Here is a 17,313-nt window from a genome sequence, read left to right on the forward strand (position 1 = left end):
AATTCCAAAGACTTGGTAGGAGAAAATCTGCCTTCTTTGATCAGGGCCAGAGTGGAGCTAGCACCACGGTTCCCACCCTGGGTGTACATTGGAATTACCTGGGGGAACTTAAAAAAAAAAAATACTGATGGTCTGGGGTAGGTCTCAGGCTTCAGTATTTCTAAATAGCTTCCCAAGTGATTCAAAAGTGCAGGTTGGCTACACTGTGCCAGGGAAAGGAACTCCAGATGGGCTCTTAAGTACAGAATATCTTAAGGCTCAATCAAATCCTAAAGAGACCTTTTGAAATGCAAACGAGGCAGGAAGGCAGAGGCTGATATTTCAGATGAGGGTGCCAAGGGAACCAGTATTTGAGCAAAGCTGACCTGGGAACATTCAAAAGCTAGAAGGGAAGAGGAGGAATGGTGGGGAGGGTCACAAAACAAGTCCTTCCTCAAAACCCAGGAGACAGCAGACAAGTCCTGGCCTCAGAGGGAGAGTGCCAGGGTGGGGGCTCCAGGGTGAGATGCTCAGGCTTCCAGATCTGGGCCCACCCACCCCAAGGAGAGTGGGAGGGGCTGCAGCCTCTGCTAGGAGTTGAACTCTGGGGACCCCCCACAACGCTGAGTTTAAAATCCTAGTAAACCCCTTCCTCTCCCTGAAATTGCACTTTCTCATCTATAATACTGGGCCATGGACTAGGTGACCACCGCACTGCAGACTCCCCAGAGGAAGGAAGAGCAGTGGCAGAGAGGCAAGTGAAGGGGTCTCCAGAGGCACCCAGGGGCCCCAGGCATCACAGAAGGACTAACAGATGATGAGACTGGAGGACATGGTAAAGCCCCTCAGATGCCCTGTTAAGGGAAAGAAGTAATCTGCAAAACAGAACCCACAACCCAACCATATCCACCAACTGATGAATAGATAATCCGAACGTGGCCCATCCACACATTGCAATATGACTCAGCCAGAGAGAGGAATGAAGTCCTAACATGTGCTGCAACATGGGTGGCCCTTGAGGACATCACGCTTAAGTCAAAGAAGCCAGTCGATAAAGGCCACATATCCTATGATTCCACTTGCATGAAATGTCCGAAATAAGCAAATCCACAAAGACAGAAAGTAGATTAACAGTTGCCAAGAGCTGGGGGAGGGCAGAATGGGGAGTGACTCTTAATAGGTACCAGTCTCCTTGGGGGAGGAGGGTGATAAAAATGTTCTAGAATTAGAGAGTGGTGACGGTTGCACAACTCTGCAAATATACCAAGAACTACTGGGCTGTACAATTTTAAAAGGCAAACTTCATGGTATGTGAATTATATCTCAATAAAATTGTTACTATGGCCAGGCACAATGGCTCACGTTTGTAATCCTAGCACTCTGGGAGGCCCAGGCGGGAGGATTGCTTGAGGCCAGAGTTCAAGACCAGCTTGAGAAACAGCAAGACCCCGTCTCTATCAAAAAATAGAAAAATTAGCCAGGCATCATGGCGCACACCTGTAGTCCCATCTAATGTGGGAGGCTGAGCCAGGAGGATCTCTTGAGCTCAGGAATTTGAGGTTGAAGTGAGCTATGATGATGCTGCTATATTCTAGCCTGGGCAACAGAGTAAGACCCTGTCTCAAAATTAAATAAATAAACAAACAAATAAAATAAAACTGTTACTAAAAAAAACCCAACCTACAGCATGTTTCCATTGTACAAGAATATGATGTGTGTATTTGTATATTTGTGTGTTAGTACACACATGGGGGAAGGTCAGAATATACAGGAGGCTGATAATAATAAGAACACAGGGGACTCACACCTCGTATGTTTTCCCCTCAACTTTTACTGGAGGTGGGGAAGGGGAATATAGTCTTCCAGGTTTTTTCCTTAAAAAAATTTTTTTAAGTTATACAATATTTATTCAGAAAAATCAATATATAAAATATACTCTCACTGTACAAAATGTACACAAAGCAGATAAAGCCAGAGTCCCTCTTTCTACAGCCACCCAGGGTGCCCATGGCTGACTGCTCTGCAGGGGCTCCTTCTGGACCTTTGGCTCTGTGTTTAACATACTGAAATAGATGGTCCTATTTTAGATTTTCTTTCCTTCCCATGTTTATTTGATTCTGTGATCTTTGTTTTTTATAATAAGCACTTTGGGCAGAAGAAAACCAAAAACATCGAGCATTTTTTAAAAAGCAGTCCACATTCATGCTGTATTATTCTGCACATTACGGAAACAGAGTATACAATATAGTTTCATCTTGATTTTAAAAAAGAAAGAATACATGGAAATATGCATTATATGAGCATGGAGAAAGGTCTGGAAAGATACAGGCAAATTGCTGATAGTGGCTTAGGCTGAGCAGTAGAATCAAGAGAAGCAGTTAGGGAAGGCTTTCCGCCTTTACTTTATGTACGGTTCATCATCATCTCTATTATTTGTAAATAGATGCTATATTCACATGGTTCAAAATTCTGAAAGCAGAAAAAGGAAAACAAAGGACCCAGTCACCCTCTTCTCCTGCCCCAGGGCAACCAATGTAACCAGGGTCTGCCTTAGCTTTCCCCAGAGATATGCTAGGCATGCGTTTGTATGCTTTCGTAATGGTATTTTTTGCTTCACTGAGTTTATATTACTTTTTTAGATGAAAAATTCCTATTCACATATACATTCAAATACATGTATATGTACACATAGAAAAACTTACTGGAAGTGTATTCGACCCTCCCCCCAACCTACATAGAAATTCCCTCTGCATACTGGATTACAGGTGAGTTGTTTGTCTTTATGGCTTATTTGTTCTTTTCAATCTTCCTCTGCTCAGTGTGTGCTACTACCTGCAGGGGGGAAGGGTAAAGTCACAGTAAATGTGTTTTAAATGTACTTTCACCGAACACCTTTCCAACAGCAGAGAGAAGGTGAGAGTGAGCTAGGTGGCTTGAACTTGCCCAGAAATGAGGGTGGGGGCAGAGTAGAGGGGTCCCAGGCTTTTCTGGCTACACTTGCCCCTTCCCCCACCTCGTCTAAGCCACAGGGGCTCCCACACTGCCCTGCTGCTCTGGAGGGAAAACAAGGCAGGCTCAGAGTGCACAAAGACCTCCCTCCCCTCTGCAGGGCAGCAGCTGGCCAGGCGGCTGCCCTTCAGTGAAGCCAGGGCCTGTCAGAGCCCCTTTGTGGAGCCCCTGGGGGTGGAGCCAGTCCCTGCCCAAGAGGCAGATGTTCTGGCCCTGGGCCCCAGGAGGGTGGAACAGGCAGGGCAGCCCCAGGTACCAGCAAGAATGCAGGACAGGAAGGCAGGCGACAGGGAAGTAAGTGCCTGGCCCTGAGGGCACACGCTGTGGCCTGGCACGCAACCGTGCAGCGGGCGCCCTCCCCACCCACCGGCCTTTGAGCTGCCAGGGTGGCGCCTCCAAGCATCCCTGGTCTACCGGCTCCCAGTAGAGGCCTGAGCTGTGTCCTCCCCCATGCTTCCTCCCCAGGAGCCCGTGCCGCCCAGCAGAGAGCGGCCTGAGCACAGCTCTGAGGGCCCTCTTCTGCTCCCTGACACCTTCCACATGTCCACACAGCCAAGGAACAAAGGCTGACCTTCCTGGGCACAAATGAACCTTCTGCCAAAACAGCTGGGCAGGTTTTCACCCAATGTGGAGGGGATGTTTGGAAAGGTCTTGCTGAAAGTACAGACTCTGCTTCGTATACAAAATTCCCTCTAGAAGGAACCTGTGGCCAGGGCGCACCTCCAAGACCGAGGCATTCTCCCCCGCAGTAGCCAGGCAGAGAGGCCGTGTGGCTCCCAGTGAGGGGGAGACCATTTTGGGGAGGAAACAAAGAGTGGTTTAGACATTAGCCCCAAATCAAATGTCACAGGGACAGACGGTGCCAACTGCAGGCAATGATGTCAACATAGCTGCTGCTTCCACGGGCAACGGGCAGCTCTACATGGAGAGCTGCTCACAAGAGGCGGCAGCAACGTACGGATGTAACTAAGGTCAATGCGTCTGCAGCCCCGCAGCTACCATGGTGGTTGCGAGGTACAGATGATAGTAGGTATCGAAGAAGCCATCGTTCTATGCTAAGCACTTTACCTGCTTGTCTTCTTTAATTCTCACAAACACTTCTGAGAAGAAGGGTTAAATAATCCCCTTTTATAAATAATCAAACTGAGGGCTAGAACAGTTATGTGATTTGCCCAAGGTGATAGATATTTGCAAATAAGTGGCAACGGCAGAACCGGGATTTGAACACAGCTGTCTGACACCATGGCCGGTGACCTTTCCTGATGGAACACCTGTAAGAGAAGGCTGTGCAGGAAGGGCAGTGTTCGTGCAGTGGACAGCCTCATCGAAGGTTCTGGAAACACAACGGCGTCCTAGGAAAGCCCCTGGGTGGGGCCAGGAGGGCAAGGACATCACCACAAGAGTCAGCGTGGGTTTGGGAGACACAGAGTCCTGGGTTTGAATCCCATCTTTGTCCTTCTCCAGTCCCATCTACATCCAGCAATCCCACTCCTTGGTCCACACCCAAGAGAACAGAGAACACGCAATCGCAGAAACCTGTATGTGAATGTTCACAGCGGCATTATTCATAATAGCCAAAAGGTGGAAACAACCCAAATGTCCATCAACTGATGAAGGGCCCAATATAAGGAGGTATATCTGTACAATGGATTACTATCCAGCCATAAAGAGGAGTGAAGACCCGATACATTCTTCAACATGGATGGATAAACCTTGAAAACCTCTTGCTAAGTAAAAGAAGCCAGTCATCGAAGATCACATATCACATGATTCCATTTGAATGAAATGTCCAGAACAGGCGAATCCATAGAGACAGAAAGTGGATGAGGGCCGGGCGCAGTGGCTCAAGCCTGTAATCCTAACACTCTGGGAGGCTGAGGCGGACGGATAGCTCGAGGTCAGGAGTTCGAAACCAGCCTGAGCAAGAGCGAGACCCCTGTCTCTACTATAAATAGAAAGATATTAATTGGCCAACTAATATATATACAAAAACTTAGCCGGGCATAGTGGCGCATGCCTGTAGTCCCAGCTACTCGGGAGGCTGAGGCAGAAGGATCGCTTGAGCCCAGGAGTTTGAGGTTGCTGTGAGCTAGGCTGACACCACGGCACTCACTCTAGCCTGGGCAACAAAGTGAGACTCTGTCTCCAAAAAAAAAAAAACAAAGTGGATGAGTCGTTTCCAGGGACTGGAGGGAAGGGGCAGTGGGAGTGACTGCTAAAAGGTATGGGGTTACCTTCCAAGGCAACGGAAATGTTCTGGAACTAGATAATGGTGATGGTTTGCACAACATCATAAGCATACTAAAAATCATGGAATTACACACTTTAAAATGGTGAGCCGTATGGTACGTGAATTAAATTGCAATTAAAAAATGGCCAAGGAAAGAGTGGCACCTATAAAATGCGGATAAGGACCCTACGTATGTGGGGAGCTGTTGGGAGGGTTAAATAGCGTGACAACGTGTGTACAATGCTGGTGTGGTGCCTGGTACAGAGTAAGCGCTCAGACACACCAGCTATATTATAATAAATCACGTCAACACTGATGTTGGCTTTCTGCCTAAATTACAAGGAGGGGGAACGATACCAGACAAGAGGGTGGCTGGTGTTACGATTCTTGAGCTGCAGCCCAGCTGGGCAACAGTGCCACCGCAGCGCTCTCGGCTGGGGCCTGCCACCTCCCTTCTCTCTAGCAGAGAGCTGTCTCCATGGCAACCACATCAGCTCAGGCCAGGGGCTCCTGTTCCCAGCCGGGTGACAGCATCGCCTCAGCAACTTGTCAGGATGGCAAAGGCAGATCTTGATGACAGGACTGCAGCTCTGGCAGAAGAATTGCTAAGGGACCCATGTCTCCATAGAAACCATGTCAGGAAGGAGAGGGAGGGAGACGACACACAGCAAATAAACACAGGATCCCGCCTCCTGCATACGATCCTGAGACACCACAGGGCACGCACAGGGCTGGACCTGCCTGGCTGACACCAGCCTCAGAGGGGAAGTGAACCAGCGTTTCTCGAGCACCTGCTCTGTGCCAGGCACCATAGAGTGCCCTTCACAAGCGTGACTGCATTTAAAACTTCACAAATAATGCCCAAATACATTCTTTTTTTTTTTTTTTTTAAGACAGAGTCTCGCTTTGTTGCCCAGGCTAGAGTACTGCTACACATTTACACACATACACAGGTGCTTCAAATCCAGTCTGATTTGTACGGCTTTTCAAAATACTTAGTGAGATCACACAGTATGCACAGTTCCACAACTTTCTTTTCCCACTTAATAATGTAGGGTGGAGGCCGGGCGCAGTGGCTCAAGCCTATAAAAAAAAAATGTAGGCCGGGCGCTGTGGCTCACGCCTGTAATCCTAGCTCTTGGGAGGCCGAGGCGGGCGGATTGCTCAAGGTCAGGAGTTCAAAACCAGCCTGAGCAAGAGCGAGACCCCGTCTCTACTATAAATAGAAAGAAATTAATTGGCCAACTGATATATATATAAAAAATTAGCCGGGCATGGTGGCGCATGCCTGTAGTCCCAGCTTCCCGGGAGGCTGAGGCAGAAGGATTGCTTGAGCCCAGGAGTTTGAGGTTGCTGTGAGCTAGGCTGACGCCACGGCACTCACTCTAGCCTGGGCAACAAAGCGAGACTCTGTCTCAAAAAAAAAAAAAAAAAAAAAAAAAAAAAAAAAATGTATGGTGGAGATTTTTTCCATATCAGTACATACATACCGACCTTCTTTTTTTTTTGAGACAGAGTCTCACTTTGTTGCCCAGGCTAGAGTGCCGTGGCATCAGCCTAGCTCACAGCAACCTCAAACTCCTGGGCTCAAGCAATCCTTCTGCTTTAGCCTCCCAAGTAGCTGGGAGTACAGGCATGCGCCACCACGACCGGCTAATTTTTTCTATATATATTTTTAGTTGGCCAATTAATGTCTTTCTATGTTTAGTAGAGACAGGGTCTCGCTCTTGGTCAGGCTGGTTTTGAACTCCTGACCTTGAGTGATCCACCCACCTCAGCCTCCCAGACTGCCTGGCCCCTTCTTTTTTTTTAATGTAGTAAAGTATACACAATATAAAATTTACCATTTTAACCATTTTTAAGTGTACAGTTCAGTGGCATTAAGTACACTGACACTGTTATACAACCATAACCATTATCCATCTCTAGAAACGTTTCATCATCCCAAATTGAAACTCTGTCCCCATTAAACAATAATTCCTCATTCTCCTCTGGTTCCTGGCAACCTTTATTCTATTATCTGTCTCTATGAATTTGACTATCCTAGGTATCTCATTTACGTGGAATTATACAATAATCATCCTTTGGAGCCTGGCTTCTCTCCCTTAGCATGTTTTCAAGGCTCATCTATGTTGTAGCACGTGTCAGTACTTCATTTCTTCCTAAGGTTGAGTGATACTCCATTATATGTACATACCACACTTTGTTTATCCATTCATCCATTGATGAACATTTGGGTTGCTTGTACCTTTTGGCTATTATAAATAATGCTGCTGTGAACATGGTGTACAAATATCTCTTCGAGTCCTTGCTTTTAGTTCTGCTGGGTATATGCCCAGGAGTGGAACTGCTGGATCACATTGTGATTCTGCTTGATTTTTTGAGGAACTGCCATATGACCTTATTTTTTTTTAATTCTTCATAGTCTCCTATGGTGACAAAATCTTATTAATGATCCTAAACAAACTTATAGGCAACCCCTTAGGCTAGGTACAATTATTATCCTGATGTCACAGATGGAGAAACTGAGATTTAGAGGGGGGAAGTGGCTTCAGGGTTTTAGCCACACCTCTGCTAAAGAAAGGCTGGGTGAACTCAGGCAAGTTCTTCCTCTCTGGGCCTCGGTTTCCTCATTTGCACAAATAGTCTGACTGCTAAGGTGCTTTCTGAAATTGTCTCCCCTTTTCACCACCAAGGTGGCAGCAACAAGATGGTGTGAAGGTGGTGCCCTGTGTTACAGGCCAGCCCATGGTGGCCAGGAGGCAGCATGAAGAGAGGGACCTGCCTGCCACCCAGCCCTGAAGCAGGGCGAGGCTCTGCAGCAGCCCTTAGCAGCAAATGCCTCCTCTCCACGCTGAGGAGGTGTTGGCACGTCACTCCAACATGCCCGGCAGGAAGGACAGCTGAAGGACGGCTCTGGCCTTGGGCTGTGGCATCTCAGTCCTGGAACACTGGGGCAGTGGGCAGGCAGAGCCTGCAGCAAGGCGTGTGCCCTGGAAGAATGCACGATCCTAGGACATCTTATAAGCAGCCAGAAACTGGAATCAGGAGGATTCTAGCCTTTAAGGGTCACCTAGACCGATGGTTTCCAAGCAGCATTCTGCAGAGTCCACTGGGCCCTGCACAACCCTAAGGACATCCCTCCCTGCCTCCTTCAGGGACTGTTTGTTCATCCATAAAATGGGTATGATTGCTATTGAATATTGTGCCTAACACACTGCACACCTAACACACAGCAGAAGGAGAAGAAGGTATGCCAGGAAGAGGAACTGACATGAGCAAAGAGGGAGAGGACAGTGCCTGGGGGTCACATTCAGGAAGCATCTAGCACCCCAGGGACACTGGCCCGAGACCCAGCTCAGTACAGTACCGACTTCATACCAAATGGCAGCACTTGGCATTCCCTACACCTTCTCCACACGAGTTTTCCCAGTTAGTGCTCACAATGACTCAGGGCACTACTGCCCCATTTTATAGATAAGGAAACTGAGGTGCAGAGGGCCGGGTCCCATGCTGGACACTGCTGCATGTTTTCTCAGGTAACCTCCCAGCAGCTGTGGTTCTCTGATGGCCTGTGAGCTTCTTGAGGACAGGACCTGGGTGTACTTCGTTCACCACTGCATCCTTGGTGTCCAACACAGAACGTACACAGTAGGTGCTCAGAAATGCATGCTGGAGGAAGGAATCAACAAACAACCCTGCCAGGGAGGCATAACCTGCCCATTTCCCACAAGCAGGCAGGGGTTCGGAGAGACACTGGCTGGGTGGGGCTGCGCGTGCCTGCCACTCAGGCCGGCCCTGCCTGGGTGGACGGAGCGCTCACCTCTCTCGGCCGCTCCAGCTCCGTCTGCAGCACCTGCTTGGCCAGCTCAGTCTCGATGAGCCGCTGCCGCAGCTCCTCGTTCTCCTCCTCCAGCCGCGCTCGTTTCTTCTCCACCACCTCGAGCTCCTTGTGCAGGCGCATGGAGATGTCCTTGGAGACCTGGGCGTGGCGGGGGTGAGAAGGCTGTGAGCAGGCCGAGGACGGCAGCGCCCCCACTGCGAGGCCCGCTGACTAGCCACAGAGCACCCCAGAGGCAGGCAGAGTCTTAGCTTATCACCCCACCTAACAGATGTGCAAACCGAGGCACCAAGAGGCCAAGAAACTCACCAAGAGTCACGCAGCCAGGAAGCAGTAGAACCAAGCCCCAAACCCAGGGACCGTACGCTCCCAGCGCCTACATCACAGCACAGCCCCAGCAAGTGGTGAAGGCCCTACCTGCTCTCAGGAAAGCCTTCATTCACCTGGGGCTTCTGGTGCTTCCAAAAGCCTCTTTCCCAGCCACCCTCTCGCCCGGTCCTCACAGGAGCCTACGGCAGGGCCAGATACTCATCTTAAAGAGAGGGGAGTGAGCTGGAGTAGAAACCCAGCACAAGACGGGCTGCCCTGGTGCCACCGAATCCCATATCTGCCAGTGACCAGCATGTGATCCTGGGCAGGTCATTTCCCCGCTGTCTCAGTCTCATTAACTCTAAAATGGGTACAATAATAATAACGATACTGACAGGGCCAACTTCACAGGCCCAACAGAAGGACTGAACCAGCTGCTGCACAAAAAGTCTTGGCCCAGGGCCTGCGCATGAGTGGCTGGAGGTCACGATGTGACCCTGAGATCCATTTCCAATTGTCTGGGATATAGAACATGCCCGAAATGACAAAGGCCGGGCAGGGATCCAAGTCATCCCTACAGAAAGAAGCCAATGGAGCTGCGATCGCCCATCCTGGTTCCGGGACTCCACAGCAACAGCACCGCGTTTCCTGCAGCACACACTCTGTCCTGTCCCCTGCTGGCTGGGTGTAGGGGCCAGGACAGTGGGGTGACAAGGAAGGATGGCCCTTCTGAGCTGCGAAATTGCAACCAGACTCCATCCCTGCGTGGGCTGGGCACTGCCATTTGGTGAGTACCTACTGTGTGCCAGGCTCGTTCATCCTCACCCTAATCGTGTGCCCATCGTACTGACAAGGAAAGTGGAGCTCAGAGCAGACCTGACTTGCTAAAGTCACTCAAAGCCAGTGTGGAGGAACAACCTGGGCTGGGAACCCCAGGGGTTCAGCTGAGGGGCCGAGGCTCCTCCAGGGGTGTGAGAACTTTGCCAGCAGGAACCCCGTGCGGGGCAGACAGCCCAGCGCCCCCGTGCCTGCTGGTCTCGGAAATGACCACGGCGCCTCCTCCCTGCCGGAAGGGAAGAGGGCCCTCCCTGGCTCTGTCCTCCGCCTGGGCTCAAGCCCAGCTCGGCACGGACCCCTTGGCAGTGTGCAAGGCAGGACAGGAAAAACAACGACCAGAAGGAAACTGGGCACTGCCTCCCCCTCCAGAAGAGCCTCTGAAGATCTCCAAGGACAGCCAGGGACTAGCCCATGAGGCTCTTCCTGTAGCCCCTTTAGGCCACTAGACTCCTTTCATCCATAAAGTGGGGTGAGCAGTGCCTCAATATCAGAACAAGGGCTTTGCAGATGAGAAAACTAGATCTAAGCCTGGTTCCAGCACTTGCTGGCTCTGTGACCCAGGATGAGCTATTTAACCCTTCGAAGTCTCAATATGATCAGCAATAAAGGGGGTTCATATAACCTACTCACAAGGGCCGTTCTGAGGAATAAATGACATAATGCTTGGGCTGGTGGCTAGAACATAGTAGGTACTCAAATATTCAACAATTTTTACTGCATTGTCAAGACAACTGCTTTGCCTATGTGCACTGATTTTATCCATGTTGGCCCAATCGCGGGGCTTTTGCTGGATCTGTTCAGCCTTTGGCTTTTGGCTATGGTCCCTAGATTGGTGCCATGAGGTCACCCAGTAAGCCCCTGCCCTGATCAACACGATACTCATTCACGCATTCATCCCACTTAGGCACTGGGGCAGCAGAGGTGGGGTCCAGAGATCAAGGCCACAGACCACAGCTGGGCTCGTGGACATCTACGTGGCCCAGCAGGAGCACAGAGTCTGGCACACATTAAGTGGCTAATAAGTGCTTGGTGGATAAACGAACAAATCCAAGGGTCCAATAAGTGAAAAGGGAGGGAGATGAAGGAGTGAATGACTGAATATATCTGTGGAGATGCACCTGCCCTAGCGGGACTGGGGACGCTCCCCAGCCACTGTGCAGGGAGGGCTGTGTCCCTGGCAGGGGTGAGGAAGGAGGCTGCTGGAGGCAAGGGCTCCTCTCCCATCTGGGCCAGCTCCTTTCCTCCTGGGGCAGATGTCCCATCTCCACCATGACCTCCACCTGGGGAGGCAACCTGGTCCCCACCAAAAAGTCATGACTCAGTTCCCTTCTGCCCCATTCTCCCTGGAATCCCTTCCCTATTTGCTCCCCATCCCTGACGGCTATGTCAAGAAAGCCCAACCCTGGGCAGCTTGCAGAATTCCAATATGGACAAAAGAGCCCTTCATCTCAGATCCACACAGCGCCCTGCACCCCCATGGAGGCCAACAGGAACAACACACCAGACTGGGAGGCAGAAGCCTTGTGGCCTGGGGCTTGTCCCTTTCCCTCCCCAAGCCTCAGTGGGCCTGGGCCCCCCTGAGCCCTCATAGGTGACTTACAGAAGCAGCTAGCACTTCCCTAAATGCTCATCACATGCGGAAAAGCACTTTAATTATTATCCTCATTCTGAGGCTGAAAAAGGAAAGGTCACTTCTCAAGGTCACACAGCTAGGAAACTGCAGAACCAACACCTGAAATCAGGTGGGCCAACTCTGAAGTCTTGCTCTTGACCTGACCCTGCTATAGAGGCTCAAAGCCTGAAGACACATTACATTAACATCAACAATGAGGGATTAAAAATGAGCCCCAACACTGGGCTTACTGTGCCTGTCTCATTTGATACTCTCAGCTACCCCCAAGGTAGAGGGACTGAGATACTAAGGGAGGAGAGGCAGCTGCGGCTTCCGGAAACCAGGGCAAATCCCCAAAGCACAAACAAATGCACTCAGCCATGAGGTCACTGTTTACAGCGCTGGGGCCTGGCTCCTGCCCAGCGCAAGCAGCAGCCTCTGGCCTCTGCTCCCGTGCACTGGGCCCCTCAGCTCCTGGGCTTCTGGATGCAGGGTGTCCTTGTCACTCTGATCCTCAGGGTGGGGGGGATGGGAACTCTCACTAAAGCATACCCACTGGCCAGGCAGCATTCTGGGCTCTGAGTGGCTTAATCCTCCCAAGAACCCCAGGAGGGTGGGAACATCACAGCCATTTTACAGATAAGGAAACTGAGGCTCAAAGAAGGGAGGCAACCAGCACAGGTCACCTAGGAATTAAACCCAAAGCCAGAATGTTTACTCCAGCAACATCTGTTATCTAAGAAAGGGAACATGTCACTGGTGTGTCCTCAGCCTCCTACAAGAGTCACTTCAGACAAGAATTTAGGTCCCAGACTCCCTGGACCTGACACCCTCCTGTCAAGTCCCAGTTCATGAAGAGGCCTGGGAATCTGCATTGTGAACACATCCTCCAGTTGATTCTCATCCACCCTGGGAGGCTGAGACTGTGGCCTACCCTTGCCTCCAGCCACCTGTCCTGCACTTTGTAAAGTCTCCTGAGCAATAATGAAACCACAACCAAAACGTGCTTCTTTGCTGAGCACCCGCTGCCAGACCTAGTGTGCAACACTCTCTTCGCTTGAATTATTTCATTTTATCACCACACAGTTGTCTAGAGGTAAGGATTAGTTTTATCTCCGTTTTCCACCCTGGGGAAATGAGCTCAGAGATGTGAAGGAGCTTAACCCTCACGCCTCTGCCCCTGCTCCTGCCTCTCCATGCTGGGCAAGGTCCCTGCTGAGGTTCTGCAGGTCCTGTCAACTGTAAGGACCAGCAGAAAGTGGGAGAGTCTGGAGGGTTAGGGGGAAAGGCCTGAGGTTTCATTCATGACCTCCTCACCAACAACCCACCTGTCCAAATAAAACCACTGGAGCTCGAAAGCCCTGAAGATTCAGCTGGTCTAAGCCCACATTTAATAGAAGGGGAAACCGAGGCACCAAGTGGTAGGGCCAGTGGGAGCATGGGCCAAGCAGCTGGCAGAGCAAGTCCCAAGAGCCCCAGGGATACCCTCCCAGGCATCTCTCGCCCCCTCCCCACCTGGGTTGACCAAGCCCTCCCAGGCGAGGCCAGGGAAGCCGGCATTCTGAGGACCTCCAAAAATGCCCCAGAACATCACCAGCACACGGGCAAAGGGTGGTAATGAGAGGCGCCCAGCTCGGGCCCCAGGCCTGAGGATGAGCTCAGCGCTCCAGCAGCAGGGATGGGGAGGAGGGAGGGAAGGGGGCGAGGAGGATGCTGATTGGCTAGTTCAAATCCCAACAGAAGGGGCCCCTCCCCTCCGCCCGAACTCGGGAGAGCCACCTCCTCCGCCCCCACCAGCGTGCGGGCCCGCCCCACCCCTCCCCCTTCCCTCCCCCAACCTCTCCCCCGCGGAGGCGCGCTTCAGCCGCAGCCTGCTCCGCCCCAGCGGGTCCCCATCTCTTGGGAGTCTGACCTGTTTGAGTCCCTCCCAGAAATCCTCAACTACCTAGGCCGCAGTGCAGATTCGCAGATTCGTCCGACCTGCTCCAGCTCTCCCCTACCTCCCCGCTACTGTCCTCACCATCCCCTCTCTGTCCCCTCCCAACCCAGGGGCTGGAATTCGAACAATCCCCGGAGCTGCCCTCTCAGGGAGGTGCGCTTCGAACTTGGAGACATACCCTTTCTGGGCACAGTTTCCCCAAGTGCACGGCAGACCTGCACTCCCACTGCGCTCCCTCAAGACAACGGGAGCTGACACAGCGTCCCCCGCCGCTGTCCCCCGCCGCTGGCCCCGTAATGAAGACCTTTTTCTATTCCACTAGAAAGGCTGTAGGGCCGAGAATTCGCCAGTGTCTTCTAGAATAACGGAGGGAAGGGTTCTCTCCAGGTATGTGTGTAGCAGACTCCCCTCCTGCCGGTCGCCCTGGGCCCTATGGCAGCAGCCATCTTCCAGAACCTTCTCCAGCTCCCTTCCAGGCTCATGCCCACTCCTCCCTCGGGTGTTAGGGCCGCATTCCCAGCTCCTCCTTCCCCCTGATCCACAGGGCTCAGTTCTGAGGGAGGGGGCCCTCGAGTTCTCAGCCCCCAGACCAGGGCTGCCGCAGACGGCAGGGTGGGCTTCTCCCTGGAGCCCCCCCTCCCCCAGAGGGCTCAGAGAGCGAGGGTCAGGTATTGCCTTCCTCTCAGCCTCAGATTCCTCATCCAGAAAATGGAAATAATAATAGCTAACATTTTGAGTGTTTATGGTGGCACCTACGTTATCTCATTTAATCCTCCCAGAACTCTGTGAGGTAGGGGTTGCTGTTAAACCCATTCTATACATCAAGTAACTGAAACATAGGTGACTTGCTCGAAAATTACAAAATTCGTGCCCATCGGTGCCCAGATTTGAACCCTCGCCGTCCAGCTCCAGGCCCTCACCGCTCTCCATCAGCAGAATAAAGAAACCTCCAAGGAATGGTGCTGGGACTACACACAGCACCAGACGTATGGTGTATGGTAGCAGGACTCATATGATGATGTCACTTTGGGATGTCCCTGGCCTGTTGGCTCACCAGGGATCCCAGCTTAGCAGATGAGGCAACTGAGGCCCAGACAGGGGTTGCGGTTTGCCCACAGACACACGAGGAGGGAGCCACAGGGCTGCCCGGGGGCCCCCGCTCTTTCGTGGTCCCCACCTCCCAACCAGGGCACCTGTGAGGGCCGGGGGAGTCCCCGGGGCTGACCTTGACGTCCTGCTCCAGGCCGCGGATGAGCTCGCCGTCCACCTGGCCGGTCTGGGCGGCGCGGAGGCTGCGGCGCTCGGCCTTGCGCAGCCGGTACTGCAGGATGCGGCAGGTCTTGCTGGCCTGGTCCAGCTGCTGCCGCAGCTCCTGCAGCTGGTACACGTCCTCCTCCATGTACACGTCCCGCATCTCCAGCATCTCGGCCCTCAGCTCCTCAATCTCGTCCTGCAGAGGAAGGCGTGGTCAGCTCGCCGGGCCCCCAGGTAGTGGCCAGCGTGCCAGAGTGCCCGCCACACCCAAGGCTGAACAAGGCACCTCAGGGGCGGCAGGCTCAATAACAGACTCCCAAAGATGTCCACCTCCGAATTCGCAGAATCTGTGACTATGTTACCTTACGTGGCAAAAGGGACTTTGCAGATGTGATTAAGTCAAGGGTCCTGAGACAGGGAGATTGTCCCCAATTATCTAGGTGGGCCCAGTGTCATCACAAGGGTCCTTCTAAGAGGGAGGAAGTGGGGGCAATGTGACAAGGGAGGCAGAGGTTGGAGTGAGGTGCTTTGAGGGTGGAGGAAGGGACCACGTGCCAGGGGCTGTGGGTACCCTCTAGAAGCTGGAAAAGGCAAGAGAAACCATTCTCCTTTAGAGCCCTGGGAGGGAAGATAGCCCTGCCAACACCTTGATTTTCAGACCTCTGACCTCAAAAAGTGGAAGGTATTAATCCGGTGCTGTTTTAAGGTATAAATTTATGGTGATTTAGCACAGTCCATAGCAAAAAAAAAAATTATGGTGATTTGTTACAGCAACAATAGGAAACTAATACATGGGGCAGGAGTAAGGAGGGACAAGGAGGACCAGACCCCTCTATATCTTTGGTGTCGAGTCTCAAGCCTCACTGGGGAGATATACAGTAAACCAAGAAATTAAAAAAATTTTTATACCGTTAAGTGCTATGAAGACAAAAACAAATATGATAGCGTGATAGGAGAAGGTATCATATTAGGGGACATGGTCAGGGAGGCCATCCCTAAAGAAGGGACACTTGAGCTGAAACAAGAAGGAACAGTCATGCAGAGAGCGAGTCAGGGAGAGATTATTCCAGGCAGAGGGAACAGTGCATGCAAAGGCTCAGAGGGAGGAAAGAGCTAAGTGTGTCAAGACACAGCAAGGAAGCAGGGGCAGCTTTACAGCGGTAATTTGAGAATGAGGGACAGTCAGAGGACAGCCAGACAGGGCCTTGAAGGGCTAGCCAGGCATGGTGGTTCATGCCTGTAATCCTAGCACTCTAGGAGGCCAAGGCCAGAGGATTGCTCTAGGTCAGGAGTTCGAGGCCAGCCTGAGCAAGAGCGAGACCCCGTCTCTACTAAAAATAGAAAGAAATTATCTGGACAACTAAAAATATATATAGAAAAAATTAGCCGGGCATGGTGGCACATGCCTGTAGTCCCAGCTACTCGGGAGGCTGAGGTAGGAGGATTGCTTGAGCCCAGGAGTTTGAGGTTGCTGTGAGCTAGGCTGACACCATGACAGTCTAGCCCAGGCAACAGAGTGAGACTCTGTCTCAAAAAAAAAAAAAAAGAGTCTGGGTTTGAGTTTTAAGAGGACAGGGTTAGGGGATGACCTCACTTCCTCAGGACAGCTCCTGCCAACTCTGTCACCAGCTCCCTGCTATCCCTCACTTCTCCTTTGTAATCATTAAGTACATCTGCAATTCTGGTGGTTTCTTTGTTTGTTTGTTTTAGAGATAGGGTCTTGCTATGCTGCCCAAGACTCAAGCGATCCTCCTGCCTAGGCCTCCCCAAGTGCTGGGATTACAAGCGTGAGCCACCAGGCCCAGCCCAATTCTTCATTTAATGGTTTGTATCCCAGCCAGATCATGCTGCCCCACCTGCTGTATCCCCCACGGCCTAGCATGCGGCAGGCTCCCAGCAAACATTAACTGGATGAGTGCATGCCTGTCCAGTTAGGTAAAAAACAACACAAAAGACATACCAATGTACAACAATCATTAGACACTGAGCGTAAGGGCGGAGTAGAGAGGAACTATGCAGAAGAAATGCATAATTATTAAGTCTCATAAATATGAAAATGGAGTCACACATGGGAATAATAATATCTACTCTTAGTGTGACCGAATGGTTTATTTTATTTATTTTTTGAGACAGAGTCTCGCTTTGTTGCCCAGGCTAGAGTGAGTGCCGTGTCGTCAGCCTAGCTCACAGCAATCTCAAACTCCTGGGTTCAAGCAATCCTGCTGCCTCAGCCTCCCAAGTAGCTGGGACAACAGGCATGCGCCACCATGCCTGGCTAATTTTTTTCTATATATATTTTAGTT

The 17,313-nt window shown here is 51.4% G+C and overlaps 1 protein-coding gene across 1 annotated transcript in view; it reads right to left on the reverse strand.

Moving 5' to 3' along the window:
- Positions 1 to 17,313, reverse strand: part of MTCL2 (microtubule crosslinking factor 2) — a 69,221-nt gene that overhangs the window by 33,699 nt on the left and 18,209 nt on the right. The window contains exons 2-3 of the mRNA XM_012755072.3: positions 14,982 to 15,206; positions 9,042 to 9,200 (exon numbers count right to left, since the gene is read on the reverse strand). Coding sequence (XP_012610526.2) covers positions 9,042 to 9,200; positions 14,982 to 15,206 — 384 coding nt within the window. The remainder of the gene's footprint in view (positions 1 to 9,041; positions 9,201 to 14,981; positions 15,207 to 17,313) is intronic.

Source organism: Microcebus murinus, chromosome 16 (assembly GCF_040939455.1).
Source record: "Microcebus murinus isolate Inina chromosome 16, M.murinus_Inina_mat1.0, whole genome shotgun sequence".
Lineage (NCBI taxonomy): Eukaryota > Metazoa > Chordata > Mammalia > Primates > Cheirogaleidae > Microcebus > Microcebus murinus.